Genomic DNA, 13,136 nt, shown 5'->3' with positions numbered 1-13,136 from the left:
TAACTGATTTGCCTAGTTAAATAAAAATGTAAAATACAATTCATCGACACTGATTGAAGTGGATTTAACAAGTGACATCAATAAGGGATCATAGCTTTCACCTGGATTCACCTGGTCAGTCTGTCATGGAAAGATCAGGTGTCCTTAATGTTTTGTACACTCAGTATACATGCATTACTTACACACACAAGCTTATATAAACACACAGTCTCTTCTGTGGCGCAGTAGTAACATTGCTAGCTTAGAGATAACAGGGAATATTGTCTTTGTGACTATGTTCCTCCCCCTGCCACAGACCGTCTACTCTGGTGCGCGGCTGCAGCAGCAATAGTTCCCTGGGATTCGGAAGGACTGGCCCATCGCTGCCTTACCCAGGAGGCCACGGGACCTTGGCTGGGCCCTGCAGGCTGTCTGTAGGAGGGGCCAGACTCTTCCAGCTTTCTCCTCAAGGTATGTCTGCCAGAGTGCATTGATGTGTCAAAATGTCCCCTCTTCTTTCTTTCCTCTCCTTCTTTTTTCTTGTCCCCCTCTCTCGTCTCCCTCTGTGTCTGAAATGGGCACCATCCCTGAGCTGCCAGGGCAAGCACGCCCGTTGGACACGGGCAGCGGGGGGTCACGGGGCGGAGGTAGGAATCCGGGGTTCCCCTCCCTCCTTCTCTGTCCGTCGCTCCAAATTTTGGGCTGATTGTTTTAGTGTTTTGTTAGTGGTGGAAATGGTTAAACTGGTCAGGGGAATTTGGGAGTTGCTCTGTAGTAGACCAAGGCTATTCACTTCCTGTTGTCTTGATCAGAGGGGTTTTAACCTGACTTAAAGGAACCATCACCTTTTAGATGTTTTACTTTCCTGTGTCTTTCCTTCAGCTGTATAGTTAGTAACTCATCTTGATAATGTAAAGATAACATTGTGCTGTAACTTCTAACCCCTGTCCATCTCCAGCTCTCCAATTCCCCGACACACGGCCTCCCCCTCAGCAGCAAGGCCTGGGCACCCGGCTCCACAGCGCCCCCTGTCTCCTGGAGGCCACTAGTGGTGGCGGCAGGCAGAAGATCAGGAAGCAGCACTCTGACCCCGTGGTGGTCAACCTGCAGGCAGGCAAGATGGTTATGCGGCCCCTGCACTCCTCCCCCAGGCTGAGTGAACTCATGCAGCGCAGCCCCCTCCCCACCATCCTGGGATCCCCCTCTAGAGTGAGTTCATGTTTTGGACACAGCTAGTACAACGCCTGTGTTTTAGAGGAAACTGAACTATTCAGCAATTGTACTATTGCTTTAAACAATCAATTCCACTGTCTATAGTCTCTCGACTCTACTTTGCATCTGACACTGATATCCTGTCCACAGGCCATACCACCCTTTGAGTTCCCCAAACCTCCCAGCTCCCCCAACCTGGTGACTTTCTTGGCCCAGCAGGGTCTGGTTCTGGCCCCGCCCGACAGCAGGGCTGCCTCAAACCCCAGGTACCCAGGACAGCCGCCTACTGGCCAGCTTGGGCAATACAGCCAGAGGACTACAGAAGACAAGAGCTTCGGCAGGTCTCAGAGTGCAGGTCGTCTGTCTGACATGCTGCTGATGGCTGCGTTTGGAGGACCGCTGGGGGAGCACGGCAGCAGTGAGAACCTCAGCTCAAACAGAGACATCACAGGTGGGCATAGTAGACCTATTCACCAAGTTTTACCCTTCAGTAATTGTCTACCTGAATGACTAAAGCATAAAGAGCTGTTATATTCACCAACCGAGGTTGACTAGATAGTTAATATCACAGTGACTTACTCGGTTTTTCCTTTGTGTGGATGTGGGTCACTCCGTATAGATCTGTTCGGGGGTTAGAACTTGGCGCTTCCAAGGTCAGCAGAGCTGTGCATATTTCCTCACTTATTTTTTAGACTGGGGTCACAGTATCAATTGGGTGAAGTTCCACAGGACTCAATTCCAACACAAAAAACGTTTTAATGGGTGACTGCGCTTCCTGATTTGACCTTGTGTTGGTGGTTCATTAAGAAACGCTAGCAGCAATGACTGAAGCCAAACGAGTTGTCTTGGGGATGTGGTTTGATGTGGGTGTGTTATGTTCGAATATCGTATCATGGCAGGTACTGTTGTTTGTCCCTATTGAATCACCGTAGCAACAACATGGCCAGCCACTTCCTCGAAATAATAACTTCCTTAAAATCTATCATGAAGGGAAAGTCTGGCTGCGAGCTGAAAACTGGTTTCTGAGAACAATAACATGTCTACAACTTCATCCGCAAGCTGCCAAACTATCTTAAATAAAGCACAAGCTACACACTGTTTATCAGTGCCCAAAATCAATTGCTAGCTAGCTAAGTTCCAACTTGTGTGTTTGTCAATGAAGCTAGCAAGTACGGTAGTAGCTAGCAGGCACATTCAGTAGCTTTGGTTTATCAAGTCACTGGCGAGTGATGGCGTTTGTGCTTTGGCGCCGTTTTTATATACAGTGGGGAGAACAAGTATTTGATACACTGACGATTTTGCAGGTTTTCCTACTTACAAAGCATGTAGAGGTCTGTAATTTTTATCATAGGTACACTTCAACTGTGAGAGACGGAATCTAAAACAAAAATCTAGAAAATCACATTGTATGGTTTTTAAGTAATTAATTTGCATGCATGCATCCCCCGAAACACCACCCTGCCAAGCCGCCCTGCCTCTTGACACACTGCTCGCTTAACCCAGAAGCCAGCCGCACCAATGTGTCGGAGGAAACACCGTACAACTGGCGACCGAGTCCATGCTCCCAGCCTGCCGCAGGAATCACTGAAGAGCGATGGGACAAAGACATCCCGGCCGACCAAACCCTCCCCTAACCCGGACGACGCTGGGCCAAAGGTGCGTCGCCTCATAGGTCTCCCGGTCACGGCCGGCTGCGACACAGCCCGGGATAGAACCCGGATCTGTAGTGACGCCTCAAGCACCGCAGTGCCTTAAACCGCTGCGCCACCACTAGAACTTTCTCACTACCTATGACCAGAGTGTGTGTCTGTCTGACAGTGTTGTATAGGGAATAATGTTACAAAACAGGTTGCGGGTGGACACAAAATGCTTGCAAATGGGTTTTGGAATATTGACAAGTTGCAGTTTTGATACAAATGCGCTCTGATCATCTCAATTCTAATTTTGCCCCAGAAAGTGGCAGATTGGCACTATCAAACATCAGCAAGTGAGCACTCCATAAAGGGCTTAAGGGTTCTTTCAACATAACATTGGTGAGGTGTTGTCTTATGTAAACAAGCCTGAGGCGCCGTGTAATGGGCAGGTCTGTCTCACTGTCTGGAGGTTCTGGCTGCTATGATTGGATAGAGCACGCACAGCGCAATCAGCATAGCTGATTATCTCATATTAGTGGGCATGGGCAAATGGGCATGATTGTATCCATACCCACCCCTCCAGTAAGTCGTGACAAACTCACTTACAAAACTCAGTTTTAGACGAGACTGACTTTATGACCAAAATTATTCTATGTACACTTTGTAGTCAATTTTGACACTATTTTCGTACTCATATCGATCAAATCATTTCAAATGTATTTATATAGCCCTTCGTACATCAGCTGATATCTCAAAGTGCTGTACAGAAACCCAGCCTAAAACCCCTAACAGCAAGCAATGCAGGTGTAGAAGCACGGTGGCTAGGAAAAACTCCCTAGAAAGGCCAAAACCTAGGAAGAAACCTAGAGAGGAACCAGGCTATGAGGGGTGGCCAGTCCTCTTCTGGCTGTGCCGGGTGGAGATTATAACAGAGCATGGCCAAGATGTTAAAATGTTCATAAATGACCAGCATGGTCAAATAATAATAATCACAGTAGTTGTCGAGGATGCAGCAAGCCAGCACCTTAGGAGTAAATGTCATTTGGCTTTTCATAGCTGATCATCGATGCCACATAGGCCATTTAAAACCAGAGAAGTTGGTTCTAAGGTGATGAGGACTGTTGTATTTTTTTAAAGAATGATGTATTCTTTTTTGTTTTTGCTCAATCTGATTGGGTGGGCCTGGCAGGGCCCCAGTGGGTGGGGATGTGCCACCCAGGCCCACCCAAGCCTACTCCTCCGCTCTAATAGAACATTCCTTTTTTCTATAGGAACTGAAATGTGTTTCTACAGCTCACACGTGGGTGCGTAGAGAAACATTATGTTTCAAATATCCCTGTTATAGGTTTTGAATGGGGAAGGTAACGGTTGTACGTATACTGGTCTGATAATAATATGGGCAAATAAGACTTTTAAAGCAGTAACACTAATTACCAGGGTAAATTATTAACTTGCTCCACTGCATGTAGCTAGGTCATTACCGTGATTCATCCTCCCTGTGTTATGTCTGATGAGTTCTGTGTCTCTGTCCTCAGCACCCTCTGGTGGTGGAGCCATGGCAGCAGGCTCAGCCCGCCCAGCCCAGGTGGTGTTCACTGTGGGCTCCCCACCCAGTGGCAGCATCCCTCCACAGCCCTCCAGGACCAGACAGTTCTCAGGTGAGATGATTGGCTCAGCAGCTAGGTGTCATTGCTCCGCACAGCATCCAAATACATTATAGTGTCCTAGGGATGCTGATCTTAGTGGCAATGATATGCACAATACACTACTCTGTGTAAGTTAAACAACTGTCAGTTTAGACTAAGTGCCATCAAGGGCCTGTTCTGAGGTACTTTCCATGCTCTAACCACAATACCACTTATTTCTATAGCAGGCTCCTCCAGCTCCATAAGCCCAGTGGGGTCCTTCACCAGCCGATTTCAGACAGGTACCTATCTGGACAGCTTTGAGGGTCCTTCCAGACCACGCTACAGCTTCACAGACCCAATTACAGCCAACATGGGGGGACCTGTTAGCTTCCTGGCCCCTGAGCTGCCAGAGGAGACCCTGATGGAGGTGAGAGGAGGAGTAGGGGTTGGGATGTGGGGTTGCTGCTGTCTGTTTCTCTGAGTTTGTATCTGCATGTTTTTCTGTCCATCTCGGTCTCTGTTTTGAAGAATGCCCATCTCCCTGTAGGCTATATTTTATGACGTTCAATGTGCGTGACCTTGTCTCTCTCTCTCCATCTGTCTGTCTGAGTGCAGCAGGAGCACACAGACACCCTGAGGAGCCTGCGCTTCACCCTGGACTTTGCCCGCTGTCTGATGGAGGTGGCAGGGGTCAGGGGGGCTGGGGCGAAGCACGGGGACACCTCCCCGCTCTCCCTCCTGCAGCAGCAAAGCCTAGTGGCTGACCAGATCAGCTCCCTCAGCCGGGAGTGGAGGTGAGAGCCACCAGCTAATGAAGCTAAACCATTGTTACTGAAACAACTTTGTCTAGTCTTTCCTTTTCATGGAATATGAGATCTTTACAAATGGATGATAAAAGCGAGTCAGACTTGGTTACTGTTCACTTTGAGATTCAGAGACACTTTGCAATGACTGTAGCATCAGCTACAAATCATGACTCTGATCTGTGTGCGTGTGTGTGTGTCTCAGCTATGCGGAGCAGCTGGTGTTGTACATGAAGACTGCAGAGCTTCTGTCGTCTGCCTTGCACACAGCCATGGAGCGCGTCAAACAGGGAAAACTGTACCCCTCTGCTACTGTCAAACAAGGTGAGACCCAACAACTTTAGAACACGGCTGATTAAAAGCCAACATTTACAGAAGGATATAACATTACACTCAAATGGCAGATGTATCATTAAAAAAAAATGTATTGAGCCCAACCCTGCTGTGGAGTAGGACTGCTCTCTCTCTCTCTCTCTCTCTCTCTATTTCCAACGTGAACACTGCTCCACTCTCAGCCCTCTCCTCTGTGACTGTGTGTTTAGTGGTCAAGAGGCTGAATGAGCTGTACAAGTCCAGCGTGTCGTCCTGCCTCTCCCTCAACGCACGGCTGGAGCATTTCTTCTCCCGCAAGCACCGTCTCATGGACCACGTCAATACCATCACCGCCGAGAGGCTGCTGTTTAGCCACACTGTTCAGATGGTAAGGGAGACACTGTGTTTAGCTCAACTGTTTCTGTCATGTCAGCATCTGGGGCCATGTGTATCAAGCTTCTCAGAGAAGGAGGGCTTATCTAGGATCCGGTCCATGTAATCTTTTTCATTGTAACCTAAAAGGCTAAACTGATCCCAAATCAGCACTCCTACTCTGAGATGTTTTATACGGCCCCTGATCTCTTCTTCGCCCTCTACTCGGCTTGTGGTTGACCCGTTGCACCATTTATACAGCTACATGTTTAAGATCACTGTATATAGTGTGTTGCTGTAGTAAGGTGATATTTAAATAATTGCTCTTTGCTATTATTCAGCCATACTGCCAAATGGAATCCCATGCTGTATTCAAACCCATATACAAACCTTTATCGTGCCATTTTTCCTCTCTCCTCCCTGACCCCCCCCCCCCCAGGTGCAGGCTGCTGCTCTGGATGAGATGTTCCACCAGGGAGAGGCGTCGGTGCTGCGCTACCACAAGGCCCTGCTGCTGATGGAGGGCCTGTCCCTGCTCCTCACCGAGCAAAACGACATCCTCAGCGTCAGCAAGTGTGAGTCACCTCAGAACTTTCACCTCTGACCCACCACATCCATTAAGCCTGAACTGCAGTAGCGTGTCTGTTTTTTTTTTTTACATTTTACAATGTAGTAATTTTGCAGACTCTTATCCAGAGCGACTTACAGGAGCAGTTAGGGTTAAGTGCCTTGCTCAAGGGCACATTGCCAGATTTGTTCACCTTGTCGGCTCGGGGATTTGAACCTGCGTCCTTTCTGTTCATCTCTGTCTGGCCCAACACTCTAACCACTAAGCTACCTGCCTCTAGGCTACCTGTATAAAACATGACTTTATTTCCATGACTACATAGGTAATTACAAAGTAATTGGACACTTTTGGCTGTTCTTTTTTACTTACTGGTAGCTTTGTGAGTTGTCCCTTTCACAACATCAATCAATGAATAATACTACTTCTACTTTCTCTCTCGGCAGGTAAGGAATGCATTGAGCGTCGCCTCACAGCTCTGCAGTCAGGGCTATGTGTTTGAGGACTCTGCTCAGCACCCGTGATGCTGCTATGCTATGATGTCACTCATTCTGGACCGGCACTACCATGCCCAATCAATCTCCCAACCAACTCCGTATCTTCCCCCCACCCTATAGTTTCCATGGAGATGTCAGCCGGTGGGAGTGGGGGGTCGTTAAGAAGGGCCTGTAGTCTGGACTGGGTAGACTCTGGACTGGAGGTTTCTGTGTCTGCCCCACCACCAAGCACTCTTAGGTGAACTGATGTTGGAGATGAAGGGCTTGTGAGGGGGCAACTACACACTCCTCTGTGTGTCAGACAGGACCCCACTAAACGGACTGACTCTCTGCAGAGCCACACACACACACACACAGCCCCTTACCGTCTGGAACGCTACCCTGACCAATCACAGTCAAGCTGTCTGCAGGACGATGCTACTGCAGTCACAGTCTCGCTCCATTTAATCCTGTCAGTAATTCAGCGCAAAGCAATCACAAATGAACCTTCACTCCTAAGACATGAAGTCTCACTATATAAGAAGCCACTCAGTGTAAAAATATAATATATATCTTTTTTGGTGTGTTTTTCAGGGAAACCAGAAGAGTTTAAGAATGTTAACCCAATTGCATGGCCTGTCACAGCCCACTGGCCTGTTTGTGTACATGTTGAGTTGTATGTAGAAAATAGGTCATTTTAAGTTATGGACCTTACCTGTCAAAGGCTCAGTGGCACAGACAGCAAACCTTTCTAGATTCTCCTGTCTATGGCCCAACAATCTACCTACTGGGCCACATTCTCATTCTTAATATGGCAAATGAAGCATCAATAAAGTGTCATAGACAGGGATAAATAAAGTAAAACACTTCTGTAACAGCACCTATATATGGTTCTATCACAGGATATTAAATATGGACAGGAAATGGGCTTCGCTGAGCATTTCCCTTTGACCAGTGTTTGATATGGCAGCCATGTTGGAGGAACAGCTGGAACCACATACTCCCCATTCAGCTTTTTAGTCAGAGTGCTTGAGATGAATCATCATCATCATCTTAATATTATTTCCTAAAGTTTTACTAAACCAGTAAAAAGCCAGGAATATCACTTTGTAGACGAATTAGACAAAGGAATATTGCCCAAATTGGAAAAGAAACCAATTACCACTGATCTCTGACCAAACACGTAAGAATTAGTTGAGCTTTATTTATTTCATATTTTCCCATTCAAACCTCTTATGGAGTACAGACGTCACAATCAGTTTCAATGTAGGTCTGCTTGTAAAACTTGCAGTATAGTTGCCGGACTGGACTACACCTGTCAATGACTACTGGTGTTATTGCACTGTGTTGAGGTTTATCAGTACTGTACAGAAAGAAGAGGGCGGGGGGGTGAGTTATAAGATGTACATGAAACATATATGTTCAGTTTTTCATGTACATGCTTGGAGAGAATTTTGTTTTGGGAGTTATTTCTATGGTTTTTATTGTAGTTTTAGGCAGTTTTGTGTTAGCTTTATTCATTGTCAGATGTTGAAGTGTGATGGTTGTCTTAATCTTGAAAACAGGGAAATGTCATAAGCTATTAAACTTTGAAAGGTGCCTTTGAAGAAGAAGGGAAAAAAGAAGAAAAATGCTAAATGTGTAAACTGAAAAAATATTTTTGTTGTATTGAGTAGCCAAACTGAGGAGTGATGCTTGTGTTGGATTTTGAAAAGCAGTACAGTTTATTGAATTGTAGTGGATCGGTTGTGTAATTTATATTAGAGGTGGGTGGATATTTCCCTAACCACAGCTTGTATCCTCAACAATAACCAATAGGGGATGGACAAAATATCTCACTGTGCAATGGACCGGTGGTTAGAGGCAACCTATATGCACTCGAAGAAGTTTGTGTGTTTTGTGTATGCATTTGTGTGAAACTTTTCGAAAGAGTGAATGAATGGCTTTTATATTTCCTCATTACAGGTAACTAACAGAAACAAGAGCGGGGGAGCATTTTCCGCTGTGAAGATTGTCTGAATATTCTGGTTTGCCCATAGATGCTTTCTTGTCTTTTTCCTTTCACCAGTCAGCAAAATATACCAAAAAATAAATCACTATGAAATTCTGCTGCACAAGCATACAGAGTTAAATGTCTAGTTTATATTATACATCCTAGATGAATGATGTGGTCATGTCTAGTGACTCATATGAGTTTCATCACCTTATCAGTTGTTATAAAATGGGAAATGTTCAATGACTGGCTGGTAGCAAGGCAATGGTAGACCTTTTAGTTTTTTATATACATGTGTCACGTGTGTCACTATATACATGTGTATATACATGCAGCCATCCTAATGTGTAAGAATCTAAAGCAACACATGTTATGTAAGTCACTCTGTAGAAGAATGACAACTTACAAGGCGGGTTGATTGAAAAGGCCCATGAAGTAAAAGCTTGATCTGCACTCCAGTGCTTGCTTACGTGACACTAATGATATCACTGAAAACAAGGTTTTGCCAACTTAAGACGTTTGCAGTTTTGCTTTTGGCTTTATAAATGCAGTACACCTGAAAGTTTCTTCCACACTGCTGATTTGAATATTGACCATACTATCTCAGTATCACTTGTACATAAGAATAGTAAATGAAGTTATTTCTCTGAATGTGTGTATATATAACAAAGCATGGACAGAATTTCCCCACCCATCCAAAGAAAAGTATTAGAAATAGAAACTTTCCCTACTATCAATTCTAGACTGTTGTTGGAGCTATATCTCTGACTGTACATTTAAGCCTGTAAAAAGGGGGAAAAAAACTATACACTATTACAATGTCTGTGAACATTTCTTGTTTGAAAGGCACTGCAGAAATAAAATTGTGAAAGGAATTAGGTTGTGTATGTTGATTTTTACTGGTGGTTCTTTCTTGAAAATAAAAGAGTTTCATACTTCTGGAGGTGAGGTACAAAATGTATTAATTATTTGAAAGGATGTTAATAGCTTACTTCTACAATTATTACGTTGATATGCTAATTGTAACCATTGGCATGTTACAATTTCAAGGTGTCTTTAGTGGTAGCCATGCAAACAGCAGCACTTGTTTGCGCTTGCACCAATGACCGTATGGCAGGGTTCATCGACTACAGTAGATTCAACTGCGGGATGTTTTTTGTTTTTTTTGTACCATATTTTCAGGGGGCCGGAACATAATTACAAATTTATACAAATTGACCACAAAAAGGCCAAACAGATATACACTGAACAAAAATATAAACTGTTGGTCCCATGTTTCATAAGTTGAAATAAAATATCCCAGAAATGTTCCATTCGAACAAAAAACGTATTTCTCTCAGATGTTGTGTACAGATAATCCATCCAGTTGACAGGTGTGGCATATCAAGAAGCTGATTAAACAGCACGATCATTACACAGGTGCACTGTGCTGGGGACAATAAAAGGCCACTCTAAAATGTGCAGTTTTGTCACAACACAATGCCACAGATGTCTCAAGTTTTGAGGGAGCTGATGAAACTGGGTTTGCACACCTGAAGAATGTTTGCACAAACTGTCAGAAACCGTCTCAAGCAAGCTCATCTGCGTGCTCGTCGTCCTCACCAGGTTCTTGACCTGACTGCAGTTCGGCGTCATGACCGTCTTCAGTGGGCCTTCGATGGATGAATCCCGGTTTCAACTGTACCGGGCAGATGGCAGATAGTGTGTATGGCGTCATGTGGGCGAGCGGTTTGCTGATGTCAGCATTGTGAACGGAGTGCCCCATGGTGGCGGTGGGGTTATGGCATAAGCTACAGACAACGCACACAATTGCATTTTATCGATGGCAATTTGAATGCACAGAGATAACGTGACGAGATCCTGAAGCCCATTTTCGTGCCATTCATCCGTCGCCTTCACTTCATACTTAAGCATGATAATGCACGGCCCCATGTCGGAAGGATCTGTACACAATTCCTGGAAGCTGAAAATGTCCCAGTTCTTCCATGGTCTGCATACTCACCAGACATGTCACCCATTGAGCATGTTTGGGATGCTCTGGGTTGACATGTACAATAGCGATTTCCAGTTCCCGCCAATATCCAGCAACTTGGCTCAGCCATTGAAGGAGAGTGGGATAACATTCCACAGGCCACAATCAACAGCCTGCGCTGCATGAGGCAAAATGTTGTCACACCAGACACTGACTGGTTTTCTGTTCCATGCCCCTATCTTTTTTTAAATTAGGAATGTAGTGAAGTAAAAGTTGTAAAAAAATGTAAATAGTAAAGGTACCCCAAAAAACTACTTAAGTAATGCTTTAAAGTATTTTTACTTAAAGTACTTTACACCACTGCCTGGATTCACCTGATCAGTCTATGTCATGGAACAAGCAGGTGTTCTTAATGTTTTATATACTCAGTGTATGTGATCATAAAAAAATGTAAGCAAGGTTCAGAATGATTGTTTTAGTCAAATATTACACTGAACAAAAATATAAATGCAACAATTTCAAAGATTTTACTGTTACAGTTCATATAAGGAAATCAGTCAATTGAAATTAATGCATTAGGCATTAATCTATGGATTTCACATGACTGGGAATACAGATATGCATTTGTTGGTCACAGATACCTTAAAAAAAAGAATCTACTTTTTAGTCTTTACATTTTCCCAAAAGTACTTGTTACATTTTGAATGCTTAGCAGGACAGGAAAATAGTCAAGTATGACAATTGGGTACTTTTTCTACCACTGAATCCAGGTGAAAGCAATAATCCCTTATTGATGTCATTTTTTAAATCCACTTCAATCAGTGTATATCATTGCTCTCCAACCCTGTTCCTGGAGAGCTACCCTCCTGTGGGTTACAACATAATACAACAGGTGTAGACTTACAGTGAAATGCTTACTTACAAGCCCTTAACCAACAATGCAGTTTTAAGAAAAATACGTGTGAAGAAAGTATTTACTAAAATAAACTGAAGTTTAAAAAAATAATACATATATATATATAGAAGGAAATAAATAATTCAAGAGCAACAATAAAATTAAAAGAGCAACAATAAAACAATAGTAGCGAGGCTATATACAGGTGTACTAGATTAGGGTTGGAATGAAAACCTACAGGACAGTAGCTCTCCAGGAACAGGGTTAAAGAGCCCTTGTGTCAATGAAGGGGAGGAGACCGGTTGAAGAAGGATTTTTAAGCCTTGAGACAATTGAGACATGGATTGTGTATGTGTGCCACTCCGAGGGTGAATGGGCCAGACAAAAATGTAAATGCCTTTGAACGGGGTATGATAGTGAGTGCCAGGCGCACAGGTTTGTGTCATGAACTGCAATGCTGCTGGGGATTTCATGCTCAACCGTTTCCTGTCTGTATCAAGAATGGTCCACCATAGAGACTAACATGGGAACAGGATCAACAGTCTACAGCAGGGATCATCAACTACATTCAGCCGCGGGCCATTTTCTTTCTTGAGCAGATGGTCAGGGGGCCGGAACATAATTAAAAATAATTTGTAGACAAAAAATTGACCACAAGAAGTCCAAACAGATAAATCTTGCTTACATTTGTATACGATCACATATATCTCTTATGTGTGGGAATACTTTGGATGAGATTTCCTAAATTAAAATCCCTTGGAGCTGGTGTTTTAACAGTCCTTTCTGTCTACCATTATATTTTATTATAAAAAAAAGAAGTTTGTTTTGTTTTGCCCAGAATACTTGAGGGACCAAATAAAATTACCCTTGGGCCAAATTCGGCCTGTGGGCTGCCAGTTGGTGAACCCTGGTCTAAAGGAACAGGTAGTACAGTATAAAATACGTTTTTGGGGCGGAAATGTGTCATGTGTGGAGCATTATTTGTTGCTCCACACATGATCAAATAGGCTACTACTGGGGGGAAAGCGACCTGAAGCGGCATAGCAAGCCCAATTGTTCGCATATTTAACTAAACCCGTGCCATCTGAGGTGAAGAGTGAAATAAAACCAGACTGACATATGTATTTTTCATGTTGTAAATGTAAATGTGTTATAAATGTTCATATGTGGCAATGCTCAGCTGTAGGCTACAGATTTATGCCGGTGCTGTGGTGAGCAGACCATCCTGCTGGGGTCTCTGTCCTCATCCAGCCTTAATCGATATACATTTAGGTCATTTATACTGACCAAAAATG

General features: G+C 44.1%; 1 protein-coding gene across 8 annotated transcripts in view; it reads left to right on the top strand.

Moving 5' to 3' along the window:
- The window catches only part of LOC139552241 (serine/threonine-protein kinase ULK1-like), a 52,296-nt gene extending 42,447 nt beyond the window's left edge, over positions 1 to 9,849 (top strand). For 6 of the 8 annotated variants that reach the window (XM_071363776.1, XM_071363775.1, XM_071363771.1 and 3 more), the window contains 10 exons: positions 296 to 450; positions 938 to 1,188; positions 1,342 to 1,642; positions 4,361 to 4,483; positions 4,696 to 4,880; positions 5,069 to 5,247; positions 5,462 to 5,580; positions 5,799 to 5,956; positions 6,380 to 6,515; positions 6,952 to 9,849. In XM_071363776.1, coding sequence (XP_071219877.1) covers positions 296 to 450; positions 938 to 1,188; positions 1,342 to 1,642; positions 4,361 to 4,483; positions 4,696 to 4,880; positions 5,069 to 5,247; positions 5,462 to 5,580; positions 5,799 to 5,956; positions 6,380 to 6,515; positions 6,952 to 7,007 — 1,663 coding nt within the window. In that variant the 3' untranslated portion in view covers positions 7,008 to 9,849. The remainder of the gene's footprint in view (positions 1 to 295; positions 451 to 937; positions 1,189 to 1,341; positions 1,643 to 4,360; positions 4,484 to 4,695; positions 4,881 to 5,068; positions 5,248 to 5,461; positions 5,581 to 5,798; positions 5,957 to 6,379; positions 6,516 to 6,951) is intronic. The other 2 variants (XM_071363777.1, XM_071363774.1) reach the window with 1 other exon arrangement.
- The last annotated feature ends 3,287 nt before the right edge of the window (positions 9,850 to 13,136 follow it).

Source organism: Salvelinus alpinus, chromosome 24, assembly GCF_045679555.1.
Source record: "Salvelinus alpinus chromosome 24, SLU_Salpinus.1, whole genome shotgun sequence".
In the NCBI taxonomy this organism is placed as follows: domain Eukaryota; kingdom Metazoa; phylum Chordata; class Actinopteri; order Salmoniformes; family Salmonidae; genus Salvelinus; species Salvelinus alpinus.
This window is presented reverse-complemented; position numbering and strand designations above follow the sequence as displayed.